Source organism: Peromyscus leucopus, chromosome 4 (genome assembly GCF_004664715.2).
Source record: "Peromyscus leucopus breed LL Stock chromosome 4, UCI_PerLeu_2.1, whole genome shotgun sequence".
NCBI classification, from domain to species: domain Eukaryota; kingdom Metazoa; phylum Chordata; class Mammalia; order Rodentia; family Cricetidae; genus Peromyscus; species Peromyscus leucopus.
In genome coordinates, this window is record NC_051066.1 from 112,252,895 (window position 1) to 112,266,285 (window position 13,391).

The 13,391-nt window shown below is 41.7% G+C and overlaps 1 protein-coding gene across 20 annotated transcripts in view; it reads left to right on the top strand.

Moving 5' to 3' along the window:
* Plcb4 (phospholipase C beta 4) overlaps nucleotides 1-13,391 on the top strand; it is a 385,025-nt gene that overhangs the window by 362,811 nt on the left and 8,823 nt on the right. For all 20 annotated transcript variants that reach the window (XM_037205240.1, XM_028884521.2, XM_028884514.2 and 17 more), the window contains 4 exons: nucleotides 4,618-4,733; nucleotides 8,260-8,335; nucleotides 10,020-10,195; nucleotides 12,541-12,642. In XM_037205240.1, the coding sequence (XP_037061135.1) occupies nucleotides 4,618-4,733; nucleotides 8,260-8,335; nucleotides 10,020-10,195; nucleotides 12,541-12,642 (470 nt within the window). The remainder of the gene's footprint in view (nucleotides 1-4,617; nucleotides 4,734-8,259; nucleotides 8,336-10,019; nucleotides 10,196-12,540; nucleotides 12,643-13,391) is intronic.

Genomic DNA, 13,391 nt, shown 5'->3' on the forward strand with positions numbered 1-13,391 from the left:
TGCCACAGCCAGTGTAGCAAGCAGTGGACAGTTGGGGGGCTGCCTGGCTTAGAGAGGCCCTCCTGAACTACTTTCTGATTCTGTAATGTAGTTGCTCATCTTCTGGGCTAGTCTAGACCTCTTCAAATGGCAGAGATCCCTAAGACCAAGTGGAACATACCAGGCTCTTGGGGCTTCCAACTCAGACCTAGCTCTCCATCACTTTCTCCTCATTGAGTTGACTAAAGAAAGTCCCTGGTTGACCCTCATTAAGAGATAAAGGCTCTCCCATCAGAAAGTTGAGCAAGTCATATTACAAAGCCGGGTGAATAGAGAGAGAGATGTAACTGTGGCTGCAGGTACTCATCCAACTACTCGAAAGATGGCATCATCTGTCCTCATAGAGGGTGTAGCTTGACTAAATCACTTGGCTTTTAAATGGTAGAGCCAGGATGGGACCTAATTCAGCCTGACTTGAAAATATAGGATCTTAGCTACTTTACCCAGCTGCCTCTAGTTTCCCCCATATTGGCCTTTATTTCCATACTTCGTCTTCTGCATGGTCTGAGGAACACGTTTTTAGAATAATGGAGACAGTCAGGGCACAATATCTGTCTTTCTTCAGAACTAATTTTTCAGCATAGAATTGTTGGGCTAAGGCTTCACAAAGATGTGTTTTCTTATGCCAGCTGAGACTTGGTTGAAGTCTCCAAGCAAGGTGTGGGAATGCATTTTTTTTTTTTTTACTCATGGCCATTTTTTTTCTTTTTTTCCCTTTTATTGAAAAGTTATTCTCACAGAACATATCCTGATTATGATTTCCCATCCCTCTTCTTCTTCCAGTCCCCCCATTCAGATTAATTCTCTTTCTGTCTCTCTTTAAGAAACAAACAGGCTTCAATTTGATAATAATAAAATATATTAGGATAAATAAAATATATTAAGACAAAACTAATACATTGAAATAGGATATAACAAACACACAGAAGGAAAAGAGGCACAATAAAAGGCACAAGAAATAGACATAGATGCAGAGATCTACTCATCACAGACTTAGGAATCCCATTAAAAACACTAAACTGAAAGCTGCAATATATACCTAAGGGACAGTGCAGGCCCTGTGGATGCTGCCTCAGTCTCTGTGAGTCATATGTGTGTCAGTCTCATTGACTGAGAAGGCCTTGTTTCCTTGGTGTTCTCCATCCCCTCTGGTTCTTACACTCTTTCTACCTCCTCTTCTGCAGGATTCTCTGAGCCCTGCAGGGAGGGATTTGATGGAGACATTCGGTTTAGGGCAGAGTGTTTCAAAAATCTCTCACTCTCTACATACTGTCTGGCTATAAGGTCTCTGTATCCTCATATGCTGCAGGAGGAAGCTTCTATGATAATGGCTGAGCAAAGTACTGATCTTTAAGTATAGCAGAATGTCATTAGGAGACATTTTATTGCTATGTGCTTTTAGTAGAGCAGTAATATTTGGTTTTTACCCTACCTTCTGGGCTATCTAGTGTCAGGTTCTTGGTCACTCAAGAAACTTTGGGTGTGGGTTCCATCTTGTGGAGTGGTCTTAAGTCAAATCAGATATTTATTGGCCTTTCCCACAAGCCTTGTACCACCATTGCCCTAACATATCTTGCAGGCAGGACACCATTGTAGATCAAAGAATTTGTAGCTGCGTTGTGGGGTCCCTTTTTTTCTCATGGTCCGTTGACCACCAGTCCACAAGGACAAAGTGGTAGAAGCGGTGACAGAGAGCTTTGTATGCAGCCTGTGAACATGATAGAAATAGCCTTCCTGGGGGAGGCTGCTTCAGGGAGACAGCTCAGCTTTATTCCAGAGTATAGGGGATATATAGGATTGGAGACAGTAGCTCAGGAATCACCTAATTTGCATTAAACAGCATGCTCCTATCATAAAGCTCCTAGTACAAGTTTTAGTTATCACCTGTAATATAGGCGGAGTTTTTCTGTCCTAGGAGCAGCTTCCAAATTACCACGCTGAGGCTTATATTACTTATAAATGCTTGGTTGATAGCTCAGCTTATTACTAACTAGCTCTTACAACTTAAATTAACCCATTTTTATTAATCTATAATCTGCCACACGGCTCATGACTTTACCTGTCTTCCAACGTGTCCTGTTTCCTCTGTGGCTGGCTGGCATCTCTCCCAACTCTTTCCTCCTTCTTCCCATCATTCTCAATTTGGCTTTTCCACCTAATTTCCTGCCTGGCTACCAGCCTGTCAGCTTTTTATTAACCAATGAGAGTAATACATATTCACAGTGTATAGAAGGAATATTCCACAGCACTGTGGAAGCATGATCCAATTATAAAGCTCCTAGCACAATATCTAATTACCATTTGAGCATCAGGGAGAAAGCTTCTACAGGGAAATGTATCACGGATTATACTAGAGATAAATCAGACATCTGGAACTAGAGACAGTCTCCAAATAAGGTCAGGTAGAGAACAGGGCACTTTATGGGAAGAAGTAGGGAGTCCTCCATGTTGCTGAGCTCGGAGAGAACTACCAGGCCATGACAGAGTGAAACCTCTGACCACTGGGCTTGTGTTTACATTTCTCATTTGGCAGTGTTTAGAGTACCTTCCTGTGCCAATGCACATAGAGGTGAAGCCTTTCTGTAGGCACAATGGAATATTACTTAGCAGTTAAAAACCAAATCAAACCAAACAAACAAAATAAGAAAGTCATGAAATTCACATGTAAAAGGATGGAGCTAGAAAAAAAAGTCATAACTGAGACCCCAAAAGACAAATATGGTATTTATTCACTTATGTGTGCATGTTAGTTATAAAGTACTCAATAAGCAAGCTACAATCTACAGCCACAGAAGTTAGGTATAGAGTAAAGGACTGGGTGGGGGTGGTGGTGGGGAGGGGCAGATAGATCTCCCTAAGAAAGGGAAATAGAATGGGTAGTTATAGGTGGTGGGAGGGTCAAGTAGGAAAGGAAAGGGAGAAGGGGGTGAGGGCGGGACTGCGAGGAAAGACATCTAAAATTAAAGGCCATTGGAGGGATAGTATGGAAACCTATTACAGTAGAAGCTTCCTAAAATATATACATATATGAAGGAAATCTCCAAATAATGGGGGAGACAGAGCCCCAGCTGAACATCTGTTGTCACCAAATGAAGCTTCCAGTACCAAGAATGGGTTACATCTAATTGAGTCATTGTCCAAAGGAGTCCCATGGGACCCCCCAAACAACCAAGGCTGTTTTCAAAACTATAGGTTACTCTCCACAAACGGACAGCAGAGCCATATTGCTGAAGACAGTGCCCACACAACTCATTGAACATGGAGATACATTTTAAACATGGATGTCTCCTATGTACATTTCCAAACATGAAGGTTAGCTACAAGGTGAAACAGTGTGTGGACATGAGAAGCTGGTGTTTGTGAAAGAAAGCCCTGGAAATAGCCCTGTGATCCAGTGGTAGGATATTGAGACAAAAAGACAGGGAAGAAAGGAGCAATGCCCATTGGAGCGGCCCTTGCCTGTTTATGGTCAATTGCTTTTGACTCTCGGAATGCAGCTGGTTATTCGCCTTCTAATTGTCTCTGGACTTCTAGAACCACTTTTTCAGTTTGAAGTGGAAAGTAGGGTCATGGTTCTTAAGAGCCCATCAGACTAGACACAGGAAAAGTAAACAGCAACCCCATCTAGCATGTAAGTCTCAAGGTCCAAATCTAGGGTCACTTTCACTAAGAGACAGGAATGCTTTTCAGTTGTCCATGTTGTTCACATCCTTAAAAGATGTTTTAAACCCCAGGTTAGAGAAATACTACTAGTAACATGATAGAAGAATGAGAATTCAGATACCCTCAGCCACTAAGAAGGAAGTAACTAGGGGGAATTGGTCTTGTCTAGGCTTGACTATAGTCAGAAAAGTGGGAGCACTTATTCCTGTCCAAGGTCAAGAGAGACTCAGTATCCACACCTCCAGAGTATGAGGCTCTGTGGAAAACCATAAGACCTTAACCTGCTTTTCCCTCCTCCAGCTCAGTCCTTTCTTTAAATAACTTGTGGGGGCTGGAATGGCAGCTGTAGACCTGAGGCTGTGTCACCAACATCAAATGAGTCAAATAAAGTACCTCAGAAACTTGCAAAAGTCTAACATTTTAGTAAAGCTACCAATGAAAAAAATTATCTTTGCTCTGTAAGCAATGTAATTAATACCATGAAGGATGCTTCTGAACTCAGCAGTTGTAACTCATGATGAGTCACCGTGTTCAGAACATTACCTCTGCTAGGAGATTGGAGGGATGATGGCACATTAGGCACCACATTCCACTTCTCTACACTGTCCTCGTTCAGGAAGAGACCAAATGGCTAATTTTCAGCACTGTATATGGGCTGCCATTTGTAACCAGGGCTCCCTTTTGAAGTGGTGTGTTTGTTAGCCTAAGGCTGGGGACTCTCCTTTTAGGGATGCTCTTGAGTAGGAAACTAATGTTGGGTCGGGGACCAGAAGTCTGCCTACTTCTCAGACTGCATTATACACTGGCTTCCCAAACACTCCGGGGAAGCTGATGGACACAAGGCCAGACTGGCAATGTAAAGCCTTTCAGATTCGATTGAACGCCAGATCGTAACTGCCCATTTTTCCTGCTCAGGAGCACAGTACCATGCAGAAGCTACACTGCACACAAGTTGACAAAATTGTGGCCCAGTACGACAAAGAGAAGTCGACTCATGAGAAAATCCTAGAGAAGGCGATGAAGAAGAAGGGGTAAGACTGCTGGTTAACTCCTGAGGCATCATCCTCCCTGGAGTAGTGTGACTTTGCACAGCCCAGCTGCCTCCGACCACGGAGGAACTTAGTGGTAGTGTGGTTCCATCATTGAAAAGTATTCCTAGAAAATAAGAGGTCCATTCATCTCCAACCCTGTGTCATCACAGTGGAGTGTGGCATCAATCACCTTAGTCCTGGTGTAAGGATGGTCTCAGCTAAGTTCCCAAAACCTTTAGTTCATGGTAATTAGTTCTGCTTTTTTTTTTATTAAAGGTAGATTTATCCAAAAATAATTTCAAAATTAACTCTTCCACTCCAAGAATTGATTATTAACTTTTTGTTTTATAAGTAATTTTTTAGAGGCTGCAAACGATATAGTTAACTGCAATTCACCACAGTCCAAAAATGATTTCTCTTACAGCATATCCCTTGTTGATCGTTCTGTGTCGTGATGTGCCTACACTCACCTGGGAGCTCACTTTGGAAGGCCCCTTTATTTTTGTTACAGTTATGTTTTCCAGAACAACACAAACCAAGTGGTATATGTGGAAGCACAATGTCCATGCAATCCTCCATTTTTATCCCATTGTTTTTCTTGTCTCACTGAAGCAGAGCCAAGGCCTGTTGCTTTCAAAGCATTTGGATATATTTTCAAGTGAGTCAGGACAAGTTCGGCAGCCCATCTTATGCACTAATGGCAATATTGGGAGTAAATGTGAATGTGAAGATGTCCAGCAACACCACCTGACATAAACATGGGAGGAAGGAGTGTTTCTGGTTCCAGGATTCACTCTGTTGTGGTGGAGGAGGCAGGCAGGTCTTTCTTATCAGCAGAAGCGTGGTAAAGCATGTTCACATCACTCAGGACCAGGAATCAGAGGGAAGAACAGACACCAGCAGCAGTCATAACCATCAAGTCCTGACCCTAATGACCTGCTTCCCCCAGCAAAGTCCTGGTCCTAAATGTCCTTAGCCTTCCAGAATAATGCCACCTGGAAACAAGGGATGTAGAATGCGAGCCTCTGAAGACATGTCACACTCAAACCATAAGCATGACTTTTACATACTTCTGACCGTATCAGCACCATTAACTTTAAAAAAAGTCATTTTCTCATTTTTAATGACATCTTAAAATGTTGAATGTGAGGTGTAGACCCTAATACTGTGTTTATAAGGGGTGAAGTTTTGACAGATTTTCAGCTCTTTCCAAGAATATATATATATATATACATACATACATACATATATATATATATCACCTTTTAACAACTGTTCTATTTTCCCCATGGGTTACAGTATTGAAATTTTCTTTTTTTTTTAAATAATATTTGTTTCTTTGAGAAGGTTATGCATGTATCCAATGAAATACAATCATACCCACCCTCTATTTTCTCCCTCTGAATCTGCCATATTCCTCTCAACACATCTCCCTCCCAATTTCATGTCTTCTTCTTTTTTTTCTCTTTAGCCTATCAAGTTCAATTAATATGGTGCATATATGCACGGGTTGGTAGGGGCTCTTTCTGTACTTTACTTGTAAGTTTTCAAACTCAAGAACTACATAGTTTCTCTGCCAAGAATGATATTGGGCTCCTAAATTTATAACAATAATGTCTCTATTATCTAACAAGACATTAGATAAGAACCCACTTTTATTCCATTATTTTTATTCTCAAGCATAAAGTAGAATGAAAGTGATGTTTATCACTGGTTGTTCCAAAGGATACACTGGCCATGGAGCCATCCTCATGAGGAGGAGTTGAGGTCCCACAGTACATAGCGCCTTATGTCACCCTAGTTATAGGAGACAGAAGAAGCCTGCCTGTAGGTTTCTTTCTGAGTTCATGCTGCCAGATGCAGATCTGCCTCCAGGCGCTACAGAGAGAATTTTCCCAGTACTTGAAATCCAAGACCTAAAAAAACTCATTGAAAGCTTCCTCTTAGCCAGTTATCACATGTTTTCATCTACACAGCTAGCTACAAGGAGAGCTTCCTGTTACTACCTGGACCTTGTGTTTCTAGGTACCCAAAATGTCCATAAAAGGGGAAATTGATTATGTGTTTGGATATTTCCATAAGGAGATCCATTTCTAGAACACATGCAGGTGACTTTGGACTGAAGATGGTCTGAGTTACGATTTTCCAGCTTCACAGTGGTGCAGGACGTTACCCACATCCAGAAGAACGTGAACTTGGGCTTTGCCTGGATTTCTAGTAGGTGGTAGGATAATTTTGTGATTCTGATCAGCATCTCCCAGTCAGCCACATGAAAGAGGGGAATGGTTGATCCTCTGCAACAGACTGGGTAGGCTGGCTGGACTAAATGCATCTTGCATTTTTGATACCTTCAACTTATGGTGAGGGTTAATCAGACGTCATTCCCATCATCAGTGAAGTTTTCCCTACTCCTCGTACCCAACTGAAGGGAATGATTCAAGTGGAAAAAGGAGCTTTACTGAAGTGCTCCCGCCTAACTACGGGATAACTATCTCTCAAGAATGTTCCATTCAGTTTGTTTAAGGTGGCAGGAAGATGGTGACTGGAGAAGGCAGAGAAAGAAAAAGCTAATGCTGGAGAAATCAAAATAAATGCTTCTACAAGGGCAGAAAATGAATAAGGCAGTGTGCAAAGGGGAATAATTATGCAGTCGTGACTTCTTAATATTACAGGGATCCTTAGCTTATGCCAGCTGGTTAAGAATGCGGAATAAAACCCACCATTGCACTTACTGTGAAAGTTTGTCTGGAATGAAGCCAGAGGAACATTTCAGCTTGCTGAATAACAGACTGGAGAAGAAACACGCTGAGTACCAGTCATTGAGAAGCAATGGGTGGATGAGAGAGCCCATTTGCAGGGGAGAGTTTCTTTCAGAAGATGCGTGGTTAATAAACTGATGCATTGTGAGCTGGGCTATCATCATAAGCCAGAGCATTCGTGCTGCAGACAGAAGCCCAGGTCCATTCTGGTTTCAGCAATAATGTGGAACAGAAAATACCAGCACTGGAATAAGCAGTAATGGCTTCTGGGCAGTTGCCTGGTATATATTTCCTGCTCAAAAGAGAATAAGAAGTCACCTCCTTCCCTGCCATGTAGTGCCAATAAATGCTATTTTCTTCCTCACTGGCATGTTTCAAAGACAAAAATCTTGCTTTATGACCAAAATGAAGGAATTAGAAATTCACTTCCAGGCTGTTTTCATCCCTAATAACATTTTATAGACCAAATAAAACACAGCTTGAAGAAAAACATGAACCAAAATGGAAACTCCGACAACAGATGATATACAAGGAAGTAATTGCTAAGCCTGGAATATTTCTGTGTGCGGCTGAATTGAGTAATCATGGCACAGATAATATTTTCTAAGGTATAAATGTATTCCTGGAAAAATGGATGCTGCCCAATGGGCCATGGCATCACACATTTGATGAATGTATTGTCTTCATCAGAAAGTGTTGTCACAGAGGCCCAAGGGAGCTGAAAGATATCTAATTTCTGGCATGCATTTTCACATCTCCATTTTCAGGGGGAGTAATTGTCTTGAAATGAAAAAAGAAACAGAAATTAAAATTCAGACCCTGACATCAGATCACAAATCTAAGGTAAGAAAATACCTATTTTCACACAGTGACCTGAGGAAGTTTATTTTAGAAGGAGCCACTCGGGATTCATCCGGGGTCAGGAAGAGCAGTGCGGAGTTGGACTGGGAAGATGGGTCAGAGGTCTGTGTTTGCCTCAGTTTCACTGTCTTTGAGAGGGGCTACTTCACGGAGCATCTTTTTATCTTGCATGTAGAAATAAACTGATGAGATATATATGTTGTTTGACGATCCTGATGAGACAGTGAGCAAATGGGCTGGGAGGAGACACTGCAAATACAAAAATACAAATGTACTTCCCTACGGAGGTAACATCAACTATGACACATGAGTGGCCAGACTGTGGGCTGAGTACTGGCTTACATTTTACTGCATCTTTGCTAGGACTTTTAGGGTGAGAAAAATGAAGTTGATATTTTAAGAATTGATAACTACTGGCGATTTCCCCCAAGTTAAGAGTTGGTAACTACTGGCGATTTTCCCCAAGTCAAATGAAACTAGAATATTGAAAGACCTTAAGTAAGGTTGTGAGCCTTTGGAGACCTCAATGCTAAGACTCGGGAAGAACACAAACATTATTTCAATAATAATAAAATTTAAATTAAACAAAATGTTAAGGCTCTCAACTATAACACATGCTCAAAACAGCAGCTTTCTAGGGCTATGTAAAGCTTTATCATCCAGCCCCATGGCTCTAACACATATATGGACCACTCAAGCTGTTCTAAATGGAGTTCTCCTGTTTGTTGTATATTTTGTATGGCAGGGACGGTGCACCGTTCTCCATTCTCACTGTCTCTTTTTAGCTGGGATATGAGAATGAGTGCTTTATGTACTATGCCATGAGTTTTAGATACTTTACTCATATAAAACAGAAGCCTTGGCAATGGTATCAGTTTGCTTTGGCTGTGTACTAAGCTGCCAAAATTTAATGCCTTTAAACAACTATTATTTATTAGCTCATAATTCTGTGGGCCACAAATGGGTGGTGGCCCTGATTTTTTGGGGCTCACTCCTGCATCTACAGTTAGCAGAGGGTTGCTATCCTCACTTGTATATCTGATGGGCTGCCACCTGCAGGATGGTTGTATGCCTTATGTGACCTTCAGCCTCCAGCAGGGCAGTCCTGGCTCATTTACAGGGCACCAGCTACAGAAAAAAGGGAAAATCTTGTAGATCTCGGCTTTAGGCACATTTACTATTGCCTCACTGACTAGAGCAAGTCACAGAGTCAGACAGATTTCAGGATTTGGAGCAAAAGCCTCAAGCAATTGACAGGGAACTGAAAAACCATGTTGCATGAAGTGTGGCCATGAGAAGAGGAGGGCTTTCTACCCTAGTGTCTATTAAGGGTGATGGAGTAAGCCATAATCCAGGAATAAGAGAACACTCAGCTCTCTGTCCAGACCTGTGGCCTAATAGAAGAGAAGCATGAGATGATGAAATGTGCTGAAACTGACACAGCAGAGGAAGAGACAGGCAGTGGAAGAACAGGCCATTGTAAGATACTTACCAGCTAGAGCAACAGATTTATCAGTAAAACAGTGACTAGTGTTTGTTTTTGTGGGTTGCCGATGGCCACTGATTCACAAAACAAATTGTGAGCTGGCCTGCATGAATAGTGTTCTTTCAGTGCGTATCTGATCCCAGAGATTCCTGATGACCCCATCCTATTTCCCCCAAACAGGTCAAAGAGATTGTGGCCCAGCACACCAAGGAGTGGTCGGAAATGATCAACACCCATAGTGCTGAGGAGCAAGAGATCCGGGATCTGCACTTGAACCAGCAGTGTGAGCTGCTGAGAAAGCTGCTCATCAATGCTCATGAGCAGCAGACCCAGCAGCTGAAACTCTCCCATGACAGGTGGGAGGGCCAAACACCCCACTCTGTGTGTGTGTGTGTGTGTGTGTGTGTGTGTGTACAAAACAAGCAAAAATGTGTTCGGTGTACCTCACACACTTAGTGTGAGGAAGCTAATTTGTAGGAAGTAGCATCTGCCAATGGCTTACATGTGTTAGGAAGACACTACAATCATGTAAAGTGAGCTCAGATTGCAAGTTGCTTATATTATACACTAAAAAATGGTCTTCCTTCTCTAAGTATTATGGGGCTCGGCAGTAAATTAGAGCTGGAAGTGAAAAAGACCTGTATTCTCTTAGGAAGATAAGACACATGAAAGGAGGCCTGGCCAGTGGAACTCCTAGGGTGACTCTCATGGCACAGTGTCAATGCATTCGGAGAGCCTCCTTCCTTTCTGTGTGGTGTTAGGACTTCACATTTTAGGAAGACAGACTTGATCAAGAGGTAGCAAAGGTCTATCAGTTCATTTGCCTATCCCTACTTTAGCAAAGTGCATATTGTACTTGAAATACTGCCTAGGCTGAGCTGGACTTCTCCCTGGGAAGTAGAGTGTGTCTTTTTCTTGTATGTTTTCATCCCGGTTTGCATGTAGCTTACTTGCTCTTCACCAAGTACTTACTGTATGCCACAGTATATGATGATATACACAGAATAATACAAAACAGAAACTTGGTACCAATAAAGCAAAATGATCATTTTTTTTTAAATGGCAACTGCAAAAATTATATGGTTGTATGTGAAAATTCCCAACCTTACTTTGGCGAGACATTCTGCTGTGAGAAAATCAAGTGGTTTGCCATAGCTTCTGCTTCTCATGTGAGGCAACCAAATGGCATCTGACATGGTCTGGTTCTGTCAAAAAGTGTGCTGTGCCCTGTGGAGTTCTGGGTACTTGGTCTGCCTATACAGGGTTAGAGGTTGTCTTGTCTTTTCCCTTCAGGAGTGCTGGTTGGATGTGTGCTATGCAGCAAGTCTCTGCAGCATCGCCTCCTGCCTTGGATCTCTGCTACAATGCCAGCTTGTAGGCACCTCCTCTTATTTCAAAATGTGTTAAGAGTATGAGGCTCTTTCTAATCATCATTTTCCTAACCACATAGAGAAAAATTATTAGCCTCAAAGTTAAATATTACCTGAAAGAAATAAAAAAATTAATTTTTCATTGCTTAGAAAGCCATTAAAAAATAACCATAAAACCAGCTGTTAATTTGTCTTTAAAAATAAGTCTGTGGTAAGAGCATCCATCAAAGTAGCAGCAGTAGTAGGTGTTTTTTTTTTTCCTCCACTGCCTGGTGGATGGTTTCTTTTTCGCTTTGTAATTGTTCTCGCTTATTGAGCACTTGTTAGCAACATGTGGTCATTCATAAGTGTTCTTGAGTGAAGGACAGGAAGGGAAAGTGAGGGGGTGGAAAGATCACTTTACTAACAAGTTGTGGAAAACCCTGACAATGTTGCCTTGGGTCCAAAGTTTCTCTCATTGTCCTGCTGATGGGATACAAGGTGGCTGACTAAAACTCCATCTTAGCCTTGCCCATCCCTCTTGATGCAGAGTAAACCACTGGACCTAGGTAACCAGCGTCCTTGCCTGCACATTCCGGGCAAAGACCTAAGGAGATCACTATGAAGTTCAAAATTATTTGTAATTGCATCCATTCTAGTACTCTAAACTATATCCCTTTATTTTACATGAGTGATCCAAAAATAGACATGTCTGCCATGCACACGTGTGTACTTACACTGTCATTAGCTGGCTGCTGTAAATACAGGTCTGCTATTTCCTGTTCTTACTTGGAACTATTTAGTCCCTTTCATTCCCATGGGCTGTTGGTCAGCAGGAAGGTCACTTGTGAAGGTTAGCGCATCCTGTCTCTTCCATCTCACTGGGTCCCAAACAATGCATGGTAAAGTTGGACATCTGTGGTTTTTTTTTTTTTTTTTTTTTTTTTTTTTTTTTTTTTTTTTTTTTTTTTTTTTGAGTAAATACAGCATCTTTGCTGGAATAGACCAGCCACAATACATGTCTCCACTAGGTGGCACTGCTCTCCTTAGTCATCACTCTCCTTCCTGATGTGTAACAGCAGGGCTAAGTTCACATTCTTTACATGACTGAGCTCATGGAGTTGTTCTGTGTACTTTGGCAAAGGAGGGAAGGAACCTCCTTTGTGTCTTTTGTTTTTCGTGTTATATATCCAAAGGCACTCTTTATCGGCATATGATAAAAAGAGCAATCACATTATGGTAAGCACCAGAACTCCATCTGTATACTCACTAACCTTCAACTGTAGCCTCATGGAACTCTTCACCTCCATTATATACCTCTCCATTCATTTGTTTTTATTTTTATTTCACAGGGAAAGCAAGGAGATGCGAGCCCATCAGGCTAAGATTTCTATGGAAAATAGTAAAGCCATCAGTCAAGATAAATCTATCAAGAATAAGGCAGAACGGGAAAGGTAAGTGTGAGAATGCTCACTGGGACAGTCTGGTTTACTGGGACACCATCAAGCAACATTTGACTGTGTAAACTCAACATGGGTCTGAGATATAACACTGGTATGTTCTGAAGAGTCCTGTTAGCACACCTTTAATCCCAGCCCTGGGGGGAGGGGGAAGTAGCAGAGGTGGATCTCTGAGTTCAAGGCCAGCCTTGTCTACAGAGCAACTTCCAAGATAGCCAGGGCTACAGAGAGAAACCCCATCTCAAAAAAATTATCTTTATTTTGATGTATATGTATTGAATGAAACTTCGTATCTACCATTACCTGGTTCTAAAGCATCAACTAATAGCTGTTTCTAAAATAATAATAACCTCTGTCCCAAAAAGTCGATTACCCCTAAGTAGCACATGTATATGGTTGTGGTTTCAGTTTTACCATACTGTTGAGGACTAAAGTTAAAGGGTTATCATAGAACTTAGCAAGACAAATAGAAACTAAAATGTTATTCTATTCTTGAGTCAAATAAGTTTTTTGTTTGTTTGTTTGTTTGTTTTTCAAGATGTTTCTCTGTGTAGTTTTGGTGCCTGGCCTAGATCTCACTCTGTAGCCCAGGCTGGCCTCAAACTCACAGAGATCCGCCTGCCTCAGCCTCCCGAGTGCTGGGGTTAAAGGCATGTGCCACCACCGCCCGGCCAAGAAGACTTTTTGAACAGAAATTGTACAATATTTATAATAAAATGAAAATGCAAGCACTGTTTCTCATG